This window comes from Drosophila simulans, chromosome 2R (genome assembly GCF_016746395.2).
Source record: "Drosophila simulans strain w501 chromosome 2R, Prin_Dsim_3.1, whole genome shotgun sequence".
Classification (NCBI taxonomy): Eukaryota; Metazoa; Arthropoda; class Insecta; order Diptera; family Drosophilidae; genus Drosophila; species Drosophila simulans.
Window position 1 is genome coordinate 21,500,639 of NC_052521.2, and position 14,265 is coordinate 21,514,903.

Genomic DNA, 14,265 nt, shown 5'->3' on the forward strand with positions numbered 1-14,265 from the left:
GAGAGAGCCAGAGCCGAGCAGCAGCCGAGAGAGAGCGTGGGGGAGAGAGTGGGCGACGCGAGTTCTTTATGCTGGAATTTGTGTTTGTTGGGCAGCATGGCGAGCATCCTTTTACCAACACCCTCGCACAAAGGACATACGGAAAAACGGGCTGGCGCTGTGTGTGTGCAGCCGAAAATGTGCTGGCAGCGGAACTTAATGGATGAATATGAATGAAACGCCGCAACAGTCCAATTGCACGACGGCTGGGGGGGGAGGTGCAGGTCGATCTATGGGCAAGGGTGGCAGGGGGAATTCCAGGTGGCGAAGACAAGTCCGCACGAGGCCCACGGGCATGGCTCGAGTGCCATCTTGTGTAGCAGCGGCATCTACGACTGCCACATCTGCAGCAGCAGCATCAGCAGCACCAGCAGCAACATCAAGTGCGGCAGCAACACTGGCCACTTTTCAATGGGACTCCTGGCGAACGAGTGTAAGCGTAACGCATTTGTGTGAGTGCCGCTGCGAGGGTGTTCGTGTGAAGTGGAAGCGCTGGAAAAGCGCATTCTCACATTTCAATTAAATAACACCAGCGGCGTACGGTCACAATTGCCAGTTCAATGGGCATTCCGAGCGTGTGAGGAAAATAACCACTTGGGCTTTGGGCGAACTTCGACTGGAGGATTCTATTCTCAGAGCATTAGGAAAGGTAAACACAGCTTGGGCTTGTTGAGTGCTTGAAATAGTATGATGGACCAGAAATATTGAAGACCTTTCCTATAACTAAACTTACAATTTACAAAAAGTTCGTTATTCTGGGTAATAGCTGAAGTTATTGCCCATCTTCCAGCTAATTACATTACAGTACTTTCACTTCGAACCCTTCGTCGATTGCGAGCAGGTCCCTCAAGTGCCTTGGCTTTATTAATAGCAACTCATGTTGCGTTTAAACTGGACAACAATGGAACTAAGGCAGCGGACATGGCACTGGCAGTGCACCCGCGACCCACACCAGCCCACGAGCACCTCGGCGGAGGAGGCGCCACCCCAGCCACCCGAATCCCGGCAGCCGACAAGCCCGCACTTTCCCTTGGGCTTGGCATGTGCTAAGGTCTGCGACTGCGGATACTTCTGTGCGCTCGTCATGCCACCACATGTGATATAAAAATACATAAATGGACAATGCAAAAGGAAAGATGAGTAAGAGCTCTGTGCCGCCGGGGCACAGGGAGCCGGAGGATGCGGATGGGGCGAGGCCCAGCTCGGATTAGGGGCGAATTGATTGAGCGAGTGGGCCGAGGGTGTGGTCCTGGGAAGACACCGTTCCAATAACTGCTGCAATAACCGGCCAAGCTGGCGGGCGCAGCAGGAAGGTCGGCTCTAGCAGTGGCCAATGCAGCCACATGCTGGAATTTGGTAGTGACACCACGCTCTCGGAAGCCGGAAAATTCTTTGCAGTGCCCCCACGTTACCCATACGCACCGTTGACCATGTAATCGAAAGGCACAGCATGCCATCGCCCAGCTAGAGAAATGCCGGACCCAGGGGACGGATGCCGTTGGAATGCTGGCGAGAGTTTGGCCATTTTCGGTACTGACATATTTTCCAACGCTCAAGCACAATTTCACTTTAGCTTCCAGTCAAGTTGAGTTACTGCAGTTAAGCCGCTGAAGTTTCGTCGGCAAAGTTTGGCTTTTAATCTTGCTAAATTGAATTTATCTAGGAATGAGGAAAGTAAGTTTCGTGTAATTGGCCAAGGCGGCTTACTGCCCAATAAAAGATCGCTAATTTGTCTTTTTCTTTCTTTTAATATTTTTTTGTTGAATATTGTTTTTGTTTGTTTTAAATATATATATATATATTTATATAAAATATATAAGCATAAACTTGTACAAATATAAATATCTTTTACGTTTACCCGACGGCCCCTCATTATCGATCTGCATATCTGCGTCCGTCTGCAGCTCGAAACTCGAGCGCTCACACAATTTGTTTCATGGAATCCCAACATCTCACATATTCCTTCTGTTGCTACACATTAACTTTTGCTAAACTTTCCGTGGATGTGTCTCTGTCTCTAGTGTGTGTGTGTTGCATAGCTAAGATACAAGTACTATAGATATATTTACAATAGCGATAAGGTCAACAAAAAATATTTGTTTGGTGTACGTATGCATGTTTGTCCTCTTGTCTTCGGGAGTGTGAGTGGTGTGTTAAACGTAGATAAATATTAAGTAAATTTAATTCTGCCCACGACGGTTTCTCGCATACATAACATATATGTATGTGTATAATATACATGTGGCATGTATACTCGAAGATATGGTATTGTAACGCGTTGGATTTCACCAGATCGATAGACATGTACAGTAATGATAATAATAATAATAGAACAATAGGCTAACGTACACTGAAGGATAATAAAATTAAACTTATGCAATACATTTACGACACAAAAACTAAGCTTGACCCCACGCGCTGCTTGGCCCGACTTACATACATACATGACCATCTAAAACATATATACTCTCTCTTACACATACATATATAAGCAAGGCAGAGGCGCTCAATCTCTGGCGGAAGCCTTAATGGATGGCTGACAATTGTTTTGTTACGTTCTGCATAGCTGTCATAGCTGCTGCCGCTGCAGTTCCTTTGTTCGCCGGTTCGACAGGCTGCTTCCCGTCCCCGGGCACTGCGATTTCTTGGCCTCAGCCCTCGGAATACGAGCTGAGGCTGCTGCGCGTCGAGCCGGTGAAGTGATCTCGCTGCAGCGTGTCCGAGGGCATGGACACAATCAGGGCGCCGCCGTACAGGGTCTCCATCTCGTCCAGCTGCTGGGCGAAGGTCTCCTCCAGGCGCTGGTGCAAAATATGGGAGTATCATTAGTATTTCTCAGGGCAAGGATGCACTTTACTGGGCAACAACATTCAATCGCAATCTATACATCATCAAGTTAGAGAGTAGAAAGGGCGGGGGAAGTTAGCTGAATAGCGCATGCATTAGTAGGACACTTAGAGCTGAATAACTATACATAGAATACGCAGTGCCTTCCGGAACCATCAGATACGCGAGCTCCAGTTGCAGGGCCCTGGGTCATATCGAATGGCTGGGAAGCGCACTGGGGATAGATCAAAGGACTAACCTCTTGTTGCAGCCGTTGCTGTAGTTGCTTTACACATTACGAGAAGAGGAGAGCCGGCAAGAAAAGTTTTTGGATACAGATTTTTGATTCGGTTTGGTTTTTGTTTGGTTTTCGATAGCAGCGCGTTGTTGTTTGCATGTGGGTGTTTATATATAAGAGTGGGTGTGTACAGTGAAGCATCATGAAATTTGCGATATGGTAATATTTATTTGTAAGTATTTCATAGTTATAAGAATGTTTAGAGTAAGATATGGCTACACAAATGCTTGGCATGTTGCTAAGTGGAATGTGGAATGTACTCTTTATCATTCGTTATACTCTTTTCGTTTTCGTTTACTAAGTACTTCGATAATACTGCTTAAATGGAATGCATTTGGAGGCGGAGGGCTGATCCAAGTCAAGAAAATACTTTAACATTAAAAATAGGCAAACAAGTAATCCACTTTCGTTCATTAAAATAGCATTTCCAACAAACAATCAACTTTTGGCAAGACAGAATGTATGGCATTTTCCGTTGCAGGTAATTAGGTGAGAGAAGCTTTACAAATTCGGTTAGCAGGATGAAGTGTTTGGGGAAAGGGGTTCTACGAGGAATGTGCAGTTAGCCAGCACCAGCGAGGAATGTAAAGCAGGTTGATTTGGTGTCAGTAGGTGTGAGTACAGGTTGATTGGCTGGTTAGTGTAGTAGATGAGGTGCATGCGGAAAACTGGCTGCTGTAACGTGGCAAGTGCTGATCGCGATGATCTACGCCTTCGTCTCTTAGATGGCCGACGAGTCCTCCTCGCAGCTGTGCTGCCGCTGATTGACTCTCGGCAGTCTGTACTGCGCCGCATACAGGTCGTAGTAGATATCCTCGGAAGAGGCGGCGGAGTCGGCCGAGGCGACGCTTCCGTTGGCACGACTGTGTCCTGGCTTAACGGAGGACCGTAGCTGCGGCTGCACTTCGTCTAGCAGGGCGGCTGCCTTGCGTCCGGAGTCAAATATCAGGTCCGCATCACTGGTGAACCGCGTGGACAGCTCGTTTATGTTGTACATCGACTGCGCGCTGCTCAGGGAGGATCGGCCGCTGCTCCGGCTGGCCAGCGAGGGTCGCTTGATAGCAAAGGAGGTGGTGTGCAGCAGCCGCTGAGTGTGCGCAGTTAGCACTGGCCCCTCGTGAATGCGCAGCTCCACGCCGCTGGCCTCCGCCGCAGCCTTGGTGTCAAGGCGGCTGAATCGATTGGTGACCAAGCCCAGATCATCTGGTGTTTTGGGCGGCGTACTGCCTCTGAATGTGCTCATGGCTGGCTTGGAGTTCACATCTTCCGCGCTGTTCAGTGGTGGCGTGGAGGTCACCACCTTCACGAGCTCGTTTGCCGGAAGCTGAGTAATAAGACGAAGTTGGTTTTGCGCCGGAAGCGTGGCGACGCTGGCCCGCTTCATCTGCTCGCTCAGCATCTGCTCCTCGTCCTCTTCTAGCACCTGATCGCTTATCATCTGCGATCTCTGTTGTTTGTGCATAATGGGAGTGCTGGGCACACTGCGGCTAAGATCTGGAGCTGATCCGCGGAAGTTGGACAGTCGGTTGCCACCACCCCCCATCATTAGGAGCGAGGAGCGAGAGCGCGGCATGTTTTGAGGGTCGATAAAGGTGTTGCGGGGCAGAATGCGTGAGGATCGCTCGTTGTAGATGTTGCGCAGGTGGGCGGGCAGCTTGACCTCCTGATCCTCGAACTCCTCGCGGTTGGCCACGAGGCCGAATCGCTTTTCGTGCTGATCAATGGCCAGCTTGATCTGACGGTTCAGCTCCTACGCTCGGTTTAATTTGGTTGTTAAACACATGCATGACCAAATCCGTTGATCGGTTGGTTGGTTGGTTTTTGGTTAGTAGTTGGGAAGCACAGCGGTAAGCATTTTTATATTTTGTTTAAATTTTATCAGTTATCGGTTTCGGTTTTTTTTTTTTTTGTTTTTGGTTAAGTTTTGTAGGTAGTAGTAGGTACAGTAGGCCACCAAAGTGAATGCATTTGCGTGGGTGTAAAGAGAGAGAAAAAGTTGAAAAAATAATTGGATTAAGTTCAGCCTTGGTTCAGTCTAGTTGCAGCGGTTTGAAGATGAGCTCGGGGTTCGTCTGTCTTTGTCCCAGTTCTCGTATCAGTGGCAGACACGCCTTTCAATTCAAAATAGATTAGCTAACTGATGATTCATTGCCTCTACTTTAACATTATAAAGAAATGAGTCAGAAGCCGTTTAACTGTATGAAAAGCCAGACAATTAAACGACCAATCGTTATTCCACCTGTTTCACCTCTTCACGTCGAATAATGCTCATCTACAAACCGCACAACTTTGACGGAACGGGTCGGGATGGGTTTCAGTTTTAAAGGATAAAGGGGGCACAAGACACCACAGTTCACCGTAAACCAATCAATATACAATAAGTATCATTACCAACTTATATCAAACGAGTTGATCTACTTTGTACATTAAAAAACACATAACACCAACGAAATAGGGCGGAGAGCTTTTGGCTGAGAGCGCTCTTGGGCGGATCTCGAACGAGGATTTGCATACACACCTGTTTACGGGGCACCAACTGTTCGCGCCACTCGCGCAGCTCCCCCTTCAGTCGCTCATCGATCTCGGAAAGCTTGGAGTGTTCGTGCTCCACCAGAGCCCTTCGCTTTTCGTTCTGAAGTTGCTCCAGCTCTCTGCAAAAGGAATAGAATAAGTATTTGCCCAGGGAATCCATTTGGCCAGCTACTCACTTTATGGCGCTTTCGCGAGTAGCGCGTAGCTCTTCCAATTGCTTCTGATGCTTGACTTCGAAGCGTCGCTCCTCCTGCATATACCGCTTCTTCTCTTGCTCCTGGAACTGTATTTGAAATGGGGATTAGTTTAATTCTGATTCTGTCTTGTCTTTAAACCAAAATTCATTCCTACCTTCTTCAAGCGATCGCGTTCGATTTCAGGATCTAGGTTCGTGGAAATTCGCAGGGATTCACGGAACATAAGATCTCGCGCTTTGCGCTCTGCACGGATACGCTTCGGCAGAGCCCGCTTTTCCATCGTCTGCTTCTTGACCATGTCCTCCTCCTTACGCTGCAACATGCGCTTCACCTGGTCCAGCTCCTTCTCGTGCCGGATTATCATCTGATGTCGCTGCATGAAACATAGTTCCTTTACATGCCGCTTGGACAACTGATGTCGTTCGTGAAGCTGCTTCTCCTCTAGTTCCCAGAGAAGGGCCTCCCGCGTCCTCATGGCATTCTGTTTCTGCTGCAAGAAGTTGCGGTTGATAGTGGCCAGGTGGTCTCGATGCTTCTCGCTTAATCGCCTTAGTAGAAGCTCATGCCTCTCCTTTAAGGAATCCAGGAAGGCGCGTTCCTTCTCTTCGTGGTCCAGTTCCATGGCTGAGCGCCGCTGCTTAAACTCATCCTTGCGCTTGTCCTTGGGAAACAGGTCAACTTCCTGCTTGAGCAGTCGGATCTCCTGCTTGAGATTCTCTCGGAAGATCTTCAACTCTTGCTCCTGCTCGGAGCGAATGCGTTTAGACGAGGAGCGCAGCTCGTTCTCCTGCGTCTGCTCTGTCTTTTCCACCAGCTGCTTGTGCTGACGCGCCAACATATCCATGTCCGCCTCGTAGGTCTTTTCCAGCGAGGAGCGCTCCTGCTCAAAGCGACGATCCTGCTGTTCCTTGGCCTGCTGCTCCTTTAAGTGCAGTTCTGTCTGCTGCTTCTTCTCCTGCTTCTGCAGCAGCTTTAGTTCACGCAGCTCCTGCTTACGGAAGTCGTGATCATCGTAGATTCGTCCGTTCTCATCGTCCCCGTAGATTACTCGGCTTGTGGTGGTGGTCATTTGCACGCCATCGATCTCGAATTTGCGGGTGCGCTTGCGTGTCTTCTTGCGCAGGTTGCGCAGCTCAATCTCTTCCTTGGTGAGACCTTGAGCGTTTGCAGACTTAACTACGGCCGGAACCCTAGCCTTGGGTCGGATCACCACCTCCTCTTCCTCATCAATGGTCTCGTGATTGTGGTTATTCGTCAACGAGGGAGGTGGTGGAGGCATCAGTGCGGCCGCTGGATACTGCTGCTTGTTGTTGTGATCCGTTTCGTGCCGGCTTTCCTGACTAGTGTTTGTGCCAATGCTGTCCACGTCGGATCCTCCGCTGCCGCCAACCAGCACCTCAATACCACGCCGTCCGCGCACCGAGCCATTCTCGCTCAACGAGCTGTCCGGCGACCGCTTCTCCTGCTTGAATCGGTTTACAATGATGTTTACGTCTTCCGGCACAATGCCAACTCCATTGGGCTGGCGCTTGCCCAGCTCATTGCTGCTGTCCTTCACCTTAACTCCCTCATCGCCCACGGTGACCACGGAGACGTGGCTCGTGTCCATCAGATGGTCACTGTGATCGTGGCTATGACTGCCAGACGCCGTGTTATAGGCCGAGTCATCATCCGCGTAGGACGGACTGACTATTAACACCTCACTTTCATCCAGTTTGCGTGCGTGAACAGTGGAAGACGTTTGCGGTTGCGACGGAGGAGCGGGAACCACACCTGCTGGCTCATTAACAGCCAATATCATTGAGGATTGCTTGTGGGGCGGCGTGGTGGCATCACCCAAACTGTCGTCCAGCGATGGAAAATCATCGTCCGTTGAGGATTCATGCAGGTGAGTGCTCTTGTTCATATCATTGGAAACGATGATCACCTCGTTTTGCGGTGGCACCACCGAGTTGTCGATGATCACCGGCGGATGGGTGCTGGTCACGACTGTTATCTGACTCACCGACTCCAAGCTGTTTGGCAAAACCAAGTGCTGCGGTTGAGGTGGCAGCGGTTGGTGATGATGCGGTGTTGGTGGATCGCTGTTGATGGTAATAAGGGAAGTGCTCGAGCTGAGAACAGCATTTGAAACACTGCCCGAGGAGCTGGAAGAGGCCACCGATTGCACAGACACAATGGAGGAGGCTGTGGGTGATGGCGGCTGCGGTTTCGGCTCCATCGCCTCTTGGCCAATGGCCACCTCAATAGCCGTGGTGACTGGAGAAGTGGGCTCGGGAGTGGCCAGTTTTTTGGGAGACGTTTGGGAGTCGCTGGCAGCCGGCTTGGCATTTGCAAGACCCAATGGGGACGGCGGGGGCGGGGCCTTACCCTTTTTGACAAAGTGCTATGGGGGAGAATTCAAATCAGTTTGCATTATTTAACTGAATGAGTTGTGTTTACCTTCTTGTCGGATTCGGTTTTCTCAGATGTTTCTGCAACAGCTGCCACATCTTCGGGTTTCTTTTGCAGCACAGCCGCTGTGGGTTGGGCTGGTGGTGTAGGTGGCTGCTGAACTTGCGGTGGTGGCGTTTGTTGGGACGACGGCGGCGCTGGAGCAGGCACTTTGGTATGCGGCGGCTGCTGGGCTGCCGCTTCAGCATTGTCATCCTTTGTGTGGTTTGGTCTGTCCGGAGTGGTTGCTTTAGTTGTGGTTGTAGCTGCTGCTGCTGCAGTTGCCGCTGCTGCGATTGGTAAACTGCTACTTGGTTGGGACTGCTCTTTGGCATCCCGCAAAATGGATGTAGGTGTACCTGGAACTGCAAAGGAGGTGTTTAACGTGAGCAAGGGTTGAAAAATATTCACCAAAGTTCATATGCTTACGTTTGTCAATGTCTTGGCTCTGCAGCGAAGCAGAGTCATCGTCCAGGTCGAGCTGGAGCGCCGAGTTGCGGGGTTCCTGGGAAAGATTAAATACAGCTCATTAGCATATTCATACGTAATGTAGTTCCTAAATGATTGCTGTTAGGCTAGCAGATCTACTTGTCTCTGACTAAAATAGCAATAGCAATCCTACGGCAAAACTATTCTTACATTCGGCATGCCGAATTAGCATAATATTCGATTCTAAAATTCCACAGTGATTCATTTTATTGCTATACCCCAAAACAGTCCTAAAAGAATTTGTTTACATCCGACGTTGAGCAATAAACGCATTGTTCGCAAATTCTATCTGTTATTGCTCCATAAACAATATCTAAGTCTTAACGTAAGGAGCTTATAGATAGTGAAACTGACACTTTTGTCAGCTATGTGCTGGTCAGACTGATTAGTAACTTAAAACCATGTGTGATTGAAAGTGTGCTTCCTATAATTACCGCAAGAAACCGATAGCGAGGGCTTACGGAGGAACCCAAGTACAATAACAAACACAACGACCGAAGAATGCCTCCGGCAGAGGAGCTAAGTGATAAGCGGCATTTGGCAATGCTGATAAAATGAGTAAACTAATTGTGGGTCCGCCGTTGAAGGACAGTGCCTGGGATGCAGATACGGAGGAGGGGAGGGGTGCGGGTGCCAGGAACGGACGGAGCACGGACGGCTTGCTGTAGAACGACTTACCAACCCTCTGATAGAGCGAGCGCCGCTTCACTTGGCGTTTAAGCTTCTATATCAATTATTTCCAAGTAACCACATACAAATGATAAGAACAAACATTGCGACATTGCGGAACAAAACAGAACGTAACATAAACGCAAGGCAAAGAATAGTCGAGAAGAAACGAAGATAAACGTATAAAATAATGTATCGCGCGGTGCGATTTGGTTGGGTTTTCAGGCGGCAGCGTGTAAGAGAGAAGAAAGAGCAGTTGGAGAGGTGAGAGAACGTAGAGATTATCATCACATCTAGCAGTTGGACTACAAGGGTGCGGTGCAGGGCACAGGGATTCAAGGACTTCCAAGGCACACTCACCTCGGTCTCATCATCCACCACCTCTTCCACGACCTCGGCCTTGTACTCGAGCAGCAGATCCTTAATAGGCTTGGCATCCAGATTTCTGTTGATGAAAGCGTGCTGCATCAGCACATCCGTCGTGGGCCTCACCTGAGGATCCTGTTAAGAAGGAATACAAATGTAAAGTTAGAATAGACAGTAATATAAACAAATTTGAGGGTTACCCACCTTGACTAAGGACTTCTTCAGGAAGTCGTTAAACTCCTTGCTCCATCGAGAAGGCTGCTCCAGCTTGGGCGGCTCGCTCTTTTGAATTTTTAGGAGCACTCGCATGGGCGACATCTCGCTGTTGGGCGGCTCCATCTGCGCCAGCTCGATTAGCGTGATGCCCAGTGACCAGATGTCCACTTTGTGATCGTACGGGTTGTCCCGGAACGTTTCGCACAGCACCAGCTCCGGCGCCATCCAGTAGGGAGTGCCAATGAAGGTGTCGTGCTTCTGCATGGTGTGCTTGTTTTTGGCCGAAACGCCAAAGTCCGCTGAAAGAGTTGATTCCACTTTGAGACGATGGCTTGGGAAAAGAGCACCGATAACTTACCCAACTTAACGCCACCTTCCATTGTGAGAAGCACGTTTCCTGCCTTCAAATCACGATGGATAACTTTGTTGCGATGCAGGAAGGTGAGACCCTCGGTCATGTGCTTGCAAACATAGGCAATCTGCGGCTCAGTCAGGGGCTTTTCCAGCTCCACCATAATGCTATCCAGGGCCCCTCCGTCGCAGTACTCGATGAGCATCTGAGAGGAATTTCAAGATATGACTCATAATCCCGATAAAACTAGAAGTACTTCGAAACACTCACCCACAGCTTATCATCAATGGAAAAGGCCTCATACAACTCCACTATATTTGGGTGCTTGATCTCGGACAGAATGTCGATTTCGACCATGTGATCGCTAAGGTTCTCCTCGTCCTCCAGCTGGCACATTTTAGCGGCAGCAAACCGCTTCTGCTCCTTGTGCTGCGCCTTGTACACCTTGCCGAAGGCTCCGTCGCCGAGTTCGCCGACCATTTCCCAGAACTCCGCCGGATCCGTGTCCATCTTGATGTTGTTGTACAGGCGCTTCTTCTTGGCCTCACCCCCGCCGAGGTGGAAGACCTTCTTCAGGTTGGTGATAAACGACATGTTGGCTCTCTTGTAGATTTCCCCTGCTTCTGCTGACGATGATGATTTCTTGGGTTGAGTCTACATAGTGAGCTCCTGGGCGAGAGTCCAAGCAGGAAAACTAGATTTGGTGAAAGCTGCGGACATTGGCAAACGTTTATTGATTGAACGGGCAGGTGTATATCACAGACTTGGCAGGGTTTCAAGTCTGGCTCTAAGTTTCAATCTGAATCTCATTCTGAATCGGAATCCGGGGTGGAACTGCCCCGTTCTAGAACGCAGACCATAGCCCAGATATCGTGGCCTAAACTCACCTTCTTTGCAGCACTCTCTCCTCGGTTCCTTCTCTTTTTTTGTTCAGCGAAATAGGCCAAAAAGCGGGGATTGTGGGCTTGGTTGGCCCGTCTTTAGCGCTTCTGTGTTCTGTATGTTTTATAATTTAATTAGCAGCTAGCGAGCTCTAATATTTGTAGAAAAAACACGTACGAATGGGAGGGAAATGATTACAAACGAGAAAAAGTCAAAGACGTAGACAAAAGAGCGTGAGTGTGTGTGTGTGTGCGTGTGTCTCTGCTTGCGAGTATTTGTGAGCTGGTCTCTGGGCTTTTAAGCCCCTCCCCCCTTCAAGACCCACACCCGAACACCTATTTACGCCGAAATTGCAGCGAAACCCGGGATTTACGGATGCCAAAGCTGACTAATTCGTTGAGGCGCCTTCAATTCGCACTGACCAGCTCGTAATTCGTGAAATTTGTAAACAACACGCGCACTTTTAACTAAATTCAACATCCCATTGATGATTACGGAGCAAGTATAGTCGGCGAATGGGCGTGAAACTTGAGGACGCACGCAAACGGAATGGGGTATTACCTCATTCGCACACAGTCACTTCCACGGTTTTCGGCCTTATCAATCACTGCACTATCGCTATTTCGACTGTTTTTGCCGCACACTAAGCCATTTAAAATGTATTTTACCCCGTAAATGCTTGGAAATTTCTCTCGCGCAAACGCTTCGTGTTGCCACTGAGCTGCAATTGCACCCTGTTTGGCGATCTGGCAGCGCCGCCGAAAAATGGCCGTTTAGGTCATCTGTGCCAGAAGAGAGAAGCACTATTTGCCTTCGCCAAGGGCAAAAACAGAAACAACACACACTTATGCAAACACACACGCAGACGGGGAAAATAATTAGCTAAGTCGGCTGCTGCTTAGTTACTTTGCTTTTTAGCTGGTTTTCGGCACGTGCAGCCTCAGCAAACGTTCTTTTTCGCACTTCCGCTGTCCGATTGCGCACTTTCTAACTGTTTGCACGGCGCTTTTCCTCTCATGATTTTTCCACCAGCATTGTGCGGCCGTTCGACAAAACTGCGAAAATACCAAGGATAAATGATTATTATGCACCAGTAATCCGACCCTCCTATACCCTTCTCTTAATAACATATATAACCATTAGGTTTGTTAAACAATTGTAAGAAATCGATATCAATTAACTTCTTTCCCGAACACGAAAACTTTATTATAAGTGTCGGAAAATAATGAATATGTAATATTTAATATGAAGTATCTCGAGTCCGAGTGTGACCAGGTAATAATTTTTAGAAAAGCATGCTTTTCCTTGCCTTGTACTAAATACAGAATGCGAGGCGTCGGCCACACTGTAAATCGTTTCTGCTTGTCATTTTGGCCTGAGTTTTTTGCCGCAAATTGCAGGTAATTTTGCGAAAAACAGGAGTCGCAGGAAGCCAAACCCGTCAAAAACAAATCAGTCCGGTACCTAGCAATCGGCGCAGACGTCTTAGTAAGCCACCCAACCGAAAATCCAGAAAAAGCACAAACATGCCGTCGCAGGAGGTGAGCGTAAACAAAGTGATAGTGCATCCATTGGTTCTGCTATCCGTGGTGGATCACTTCAACCGGATGGGAAAGATTGGCAACCAGAAGCGCGTGGTGGGAGTCCTTCTGGGCTGCTGGCGATCCAAGGGAGTGCTCGATGTGTCCAACAGCTTCGCAGGTTAGTACTGCCTTTATATCCAAAGTCGTGACAATGAAACAAAAGAATACGCTTCTGACTTCCAGTGCCCTTCGACGAGGATGACAAGGACAAGTCGGTGTGGTTCCTGGACCACGACTACCTGGAGAACATGTACGGCATGTTCAAGAAGGTGAACGCCAGGGAACGGGTCGTGGGCTGGTATCATACAGGTCCCAAGCTCCACCAAAACGACATAGCCATCAACGAGCTGGTCCGGCGCTATTGTCCCAACTCCGTGCTGGTCATCATCGACGCCAAGCCCAAGGATCTGGGCCTGCCCACAGAGGCGTACATATCGGTGGAGGAGGTCCATGACGACGGCTCTCCGACCAGCAAAACCTTCGAGCATGTGCCCAGCGAGATTGGCGCCGAGGAGGCGGAGGAGGTGGGCGTGGAGCATCTGCTGCGTGACATCAAGGACACAACCGTAGGCAGCCTGTCGCAAAAGATCACCAACCAGCTCATGGGCCTCAAAGGTCTGAATGCCCAGCTGCGCGACATAAAGCAGTATCTGCAGCGCGTCGGCGACAGCAAGATGCCCATCAACCACCAGATTGTCTACCAACTGCAGGACATCTTCAACCTGCTGCCCGACATAACCAATGACCAGTTCACGGGCACAATGTACGTGAAGACCAACGACCAGATGCTGGTCGTCTACCTGGCCTCCATGGTGCGCTCGATCATTGCCCTGCACAACCTGATCAACAACAAGCTGGCCAACCGCGACGCCGAGGAGGGCAAGAGCGACAGCAAGGAGGCCAAGGAGAAGAACAAGGATAGCAAGGATAAGGACAACAAGGAGACCAAGGACAAGGACGGCAAGAAGGCGGAGGAGAAGGCCGACAAGGGCAAGGACGAAGGCGGCAAGGGTTCGCGCAAATAGGAGCGAAAGAAAAAGCGCAAGCCCCGTCGCAAGCGAAAGAAGCAGGGGCCGCAGGACTAGCTGCTGCTTCGTCTGTTCTCCAGGAAGTGGAACACATCTGCAGACCATACGGCGAGGGTGTGCAGTGGCCTCAGAAATCAAGCATTGCTACCATTCATCGTTCATTGTCCCCATGAAATCAAGCTCCCTCTTATTATTTCGCGTAACTAACTAATGGCAAGTTTATGTAATTAAAAATTAAATAATTTAAATACTCCGATTGTTTGCTTCCCTCTACTTTTGCTAGAAGCATCATGCCTAGTATTAAAAGCGCACGGGCTTGTGTTTTTGTATTTCGTAAAACCGAAATTATATTTTA

General features: G+C 49.2%; 2 protein-coding genes and 1 long non-coding RNA gene across 12 annotated transcripts; 2 read left to right on the forward strand and 1 right to left on the reverse strand.

Moving 5' to 3' along the window:
- Window positions 1–294: 294 nt before the first annotated feature.
- Window positions 295–2,119, forward strand: LOC120284423. Of its 2 annotated transcripts, none has more exons than XR_005543667.2 (2): window positions 295–688; window positions 806–2,119. It is a non-coding gene; the product is annotated as an uncharacterized LOC120284423 (long non-coding RNA). The 2 variants fall into 2 exon arrangements; XR_005543668.2 differs by having other exon boundaries at window positions 830–2,119.
- A 471-nt stretch (window positions 2,120–2,590) lies between these two features.
- On the reverse strand, window positions 2,591–12,381 carry LOC6736049 (serine/threonine-protein kinase 10). Of its 9 annotated transcripts, none has more exons than XM_016181226.3 (14): window positions 12,206–12,381; window positions 11,305–11,450; window positions 10,688–11,127; window positions 10,424–10,622; window positions 10,054–10,364; window positions 9,844–9,984; window positions 8,755–8,830; window positions 8,335–8,690; window positions 6,047–8,278; window positions 5,872–5,978; window positions 5,682–5,814; window positions 3,933–4,913; window positions 3,050–3,151; window positions 2,591–2,840 (listed from the first exon to the last, which is right to left on the reverse strand). In XM_016181226.3, exons 3-14 carry the CDS (start codon window positions 11,009–11,011, stop codon window positions 2,691–2,693), a joined length of 5,112 nt encoding a protein of 1,703 aa, XP_016029446.1. In that variant the 5' UTR covers window positions 11,012–11,127; window positions 11,305–11,450; window positions 12,206–12,381; the 3' UTR covers window positions 2,591–2,690. The 9 variants fall into 9 exon arrangements, with proteins under 9 accessions (XP_016029446.1, XP_016029447.1, XP_039148025.1 ...); XM_016181227.3 differs by lacking the exon at window positions 3,933–4,913 and adding an exon at window positions 9,497–9,538 and having other exon boundaries at window positions 3,125–3,151; window positions 12,206–12,380; XM_039292091.2 differs by lacking the exons at window positions 3,050–3,151; window positions 3,933–4,913 and adding an exon at window positions 9,497–9,538 and having other exon boundaries at window positions 12,206–12,380.
- Window positions 12,382–12,613: 232 nt separating this feature from the next.
- LOC6736050 (26S proteasome non-ATPase regulatory subunit 7) lies at window positions 12,614–14,166 on the forward strand. The gene is made up of 2 exons (XM_002082915.4): window positions 12,614–13,000; window positions 13,066–14,166. The coding sequence occupies exons 1-2, from the start codon at window positions 12,826–12,828 to the stop codon at window positions 13,905–13,907; spliced, it is 1,017 nt and encodes a 338-aa protein (XP_002082951.1). The 5' UTR covers window positions 12,614–12,825; the 3' UTR covers window positions 13,908–14,166.
- The last annotated feature ends 99 nt before the right edge of the window (window positions 14,167–14,265 follow it).

What these genes read in the sequence shown, in the direction of transcription:
- LOC6736049 (XM_016181226.3), bottom strand. Translation starts at nt 11,011, where the DNA reads ATGTCGTTTATCACCAACCTGAAGAAGGTCTTCCACCTCGGCGGGGGT. An exon ending in CCATTGATGATAAGCTGTGG is followed by an intron (nt 10,623 to 10,687) that starts GTGAGTGTTTCG and finishes AATTCCTCTCAG; the next exon opens with ATGCTCATCGAGTACTGCGA. An exon ending in GCCCTGCAACTGGAGCTCGC is followed by an intron (nt 2,841 to 3,049) that starts GTATCTGATGGT and finishes ATTTTGCACCAG; the next exon opens with CGCCTGGAGGAGACCTTCGC.
- LOC6736050 (XM_002082915.4), top strand. Translation starts at nt 12,826, where the DNA reads ATGCCGTCGCAGGAGGTGAGCGTAAACAAAGTGATAGTGCATCCATTG. An exon ending in TGTGTCCAACAGCTTCGCAG is followed by an intron (nt 13,001 to 13,065) that starts GTTAGTACTGCC and finishes TCTGACTTCCAG; the next exon opens with TGCCCTTCGACGAGGATGAC.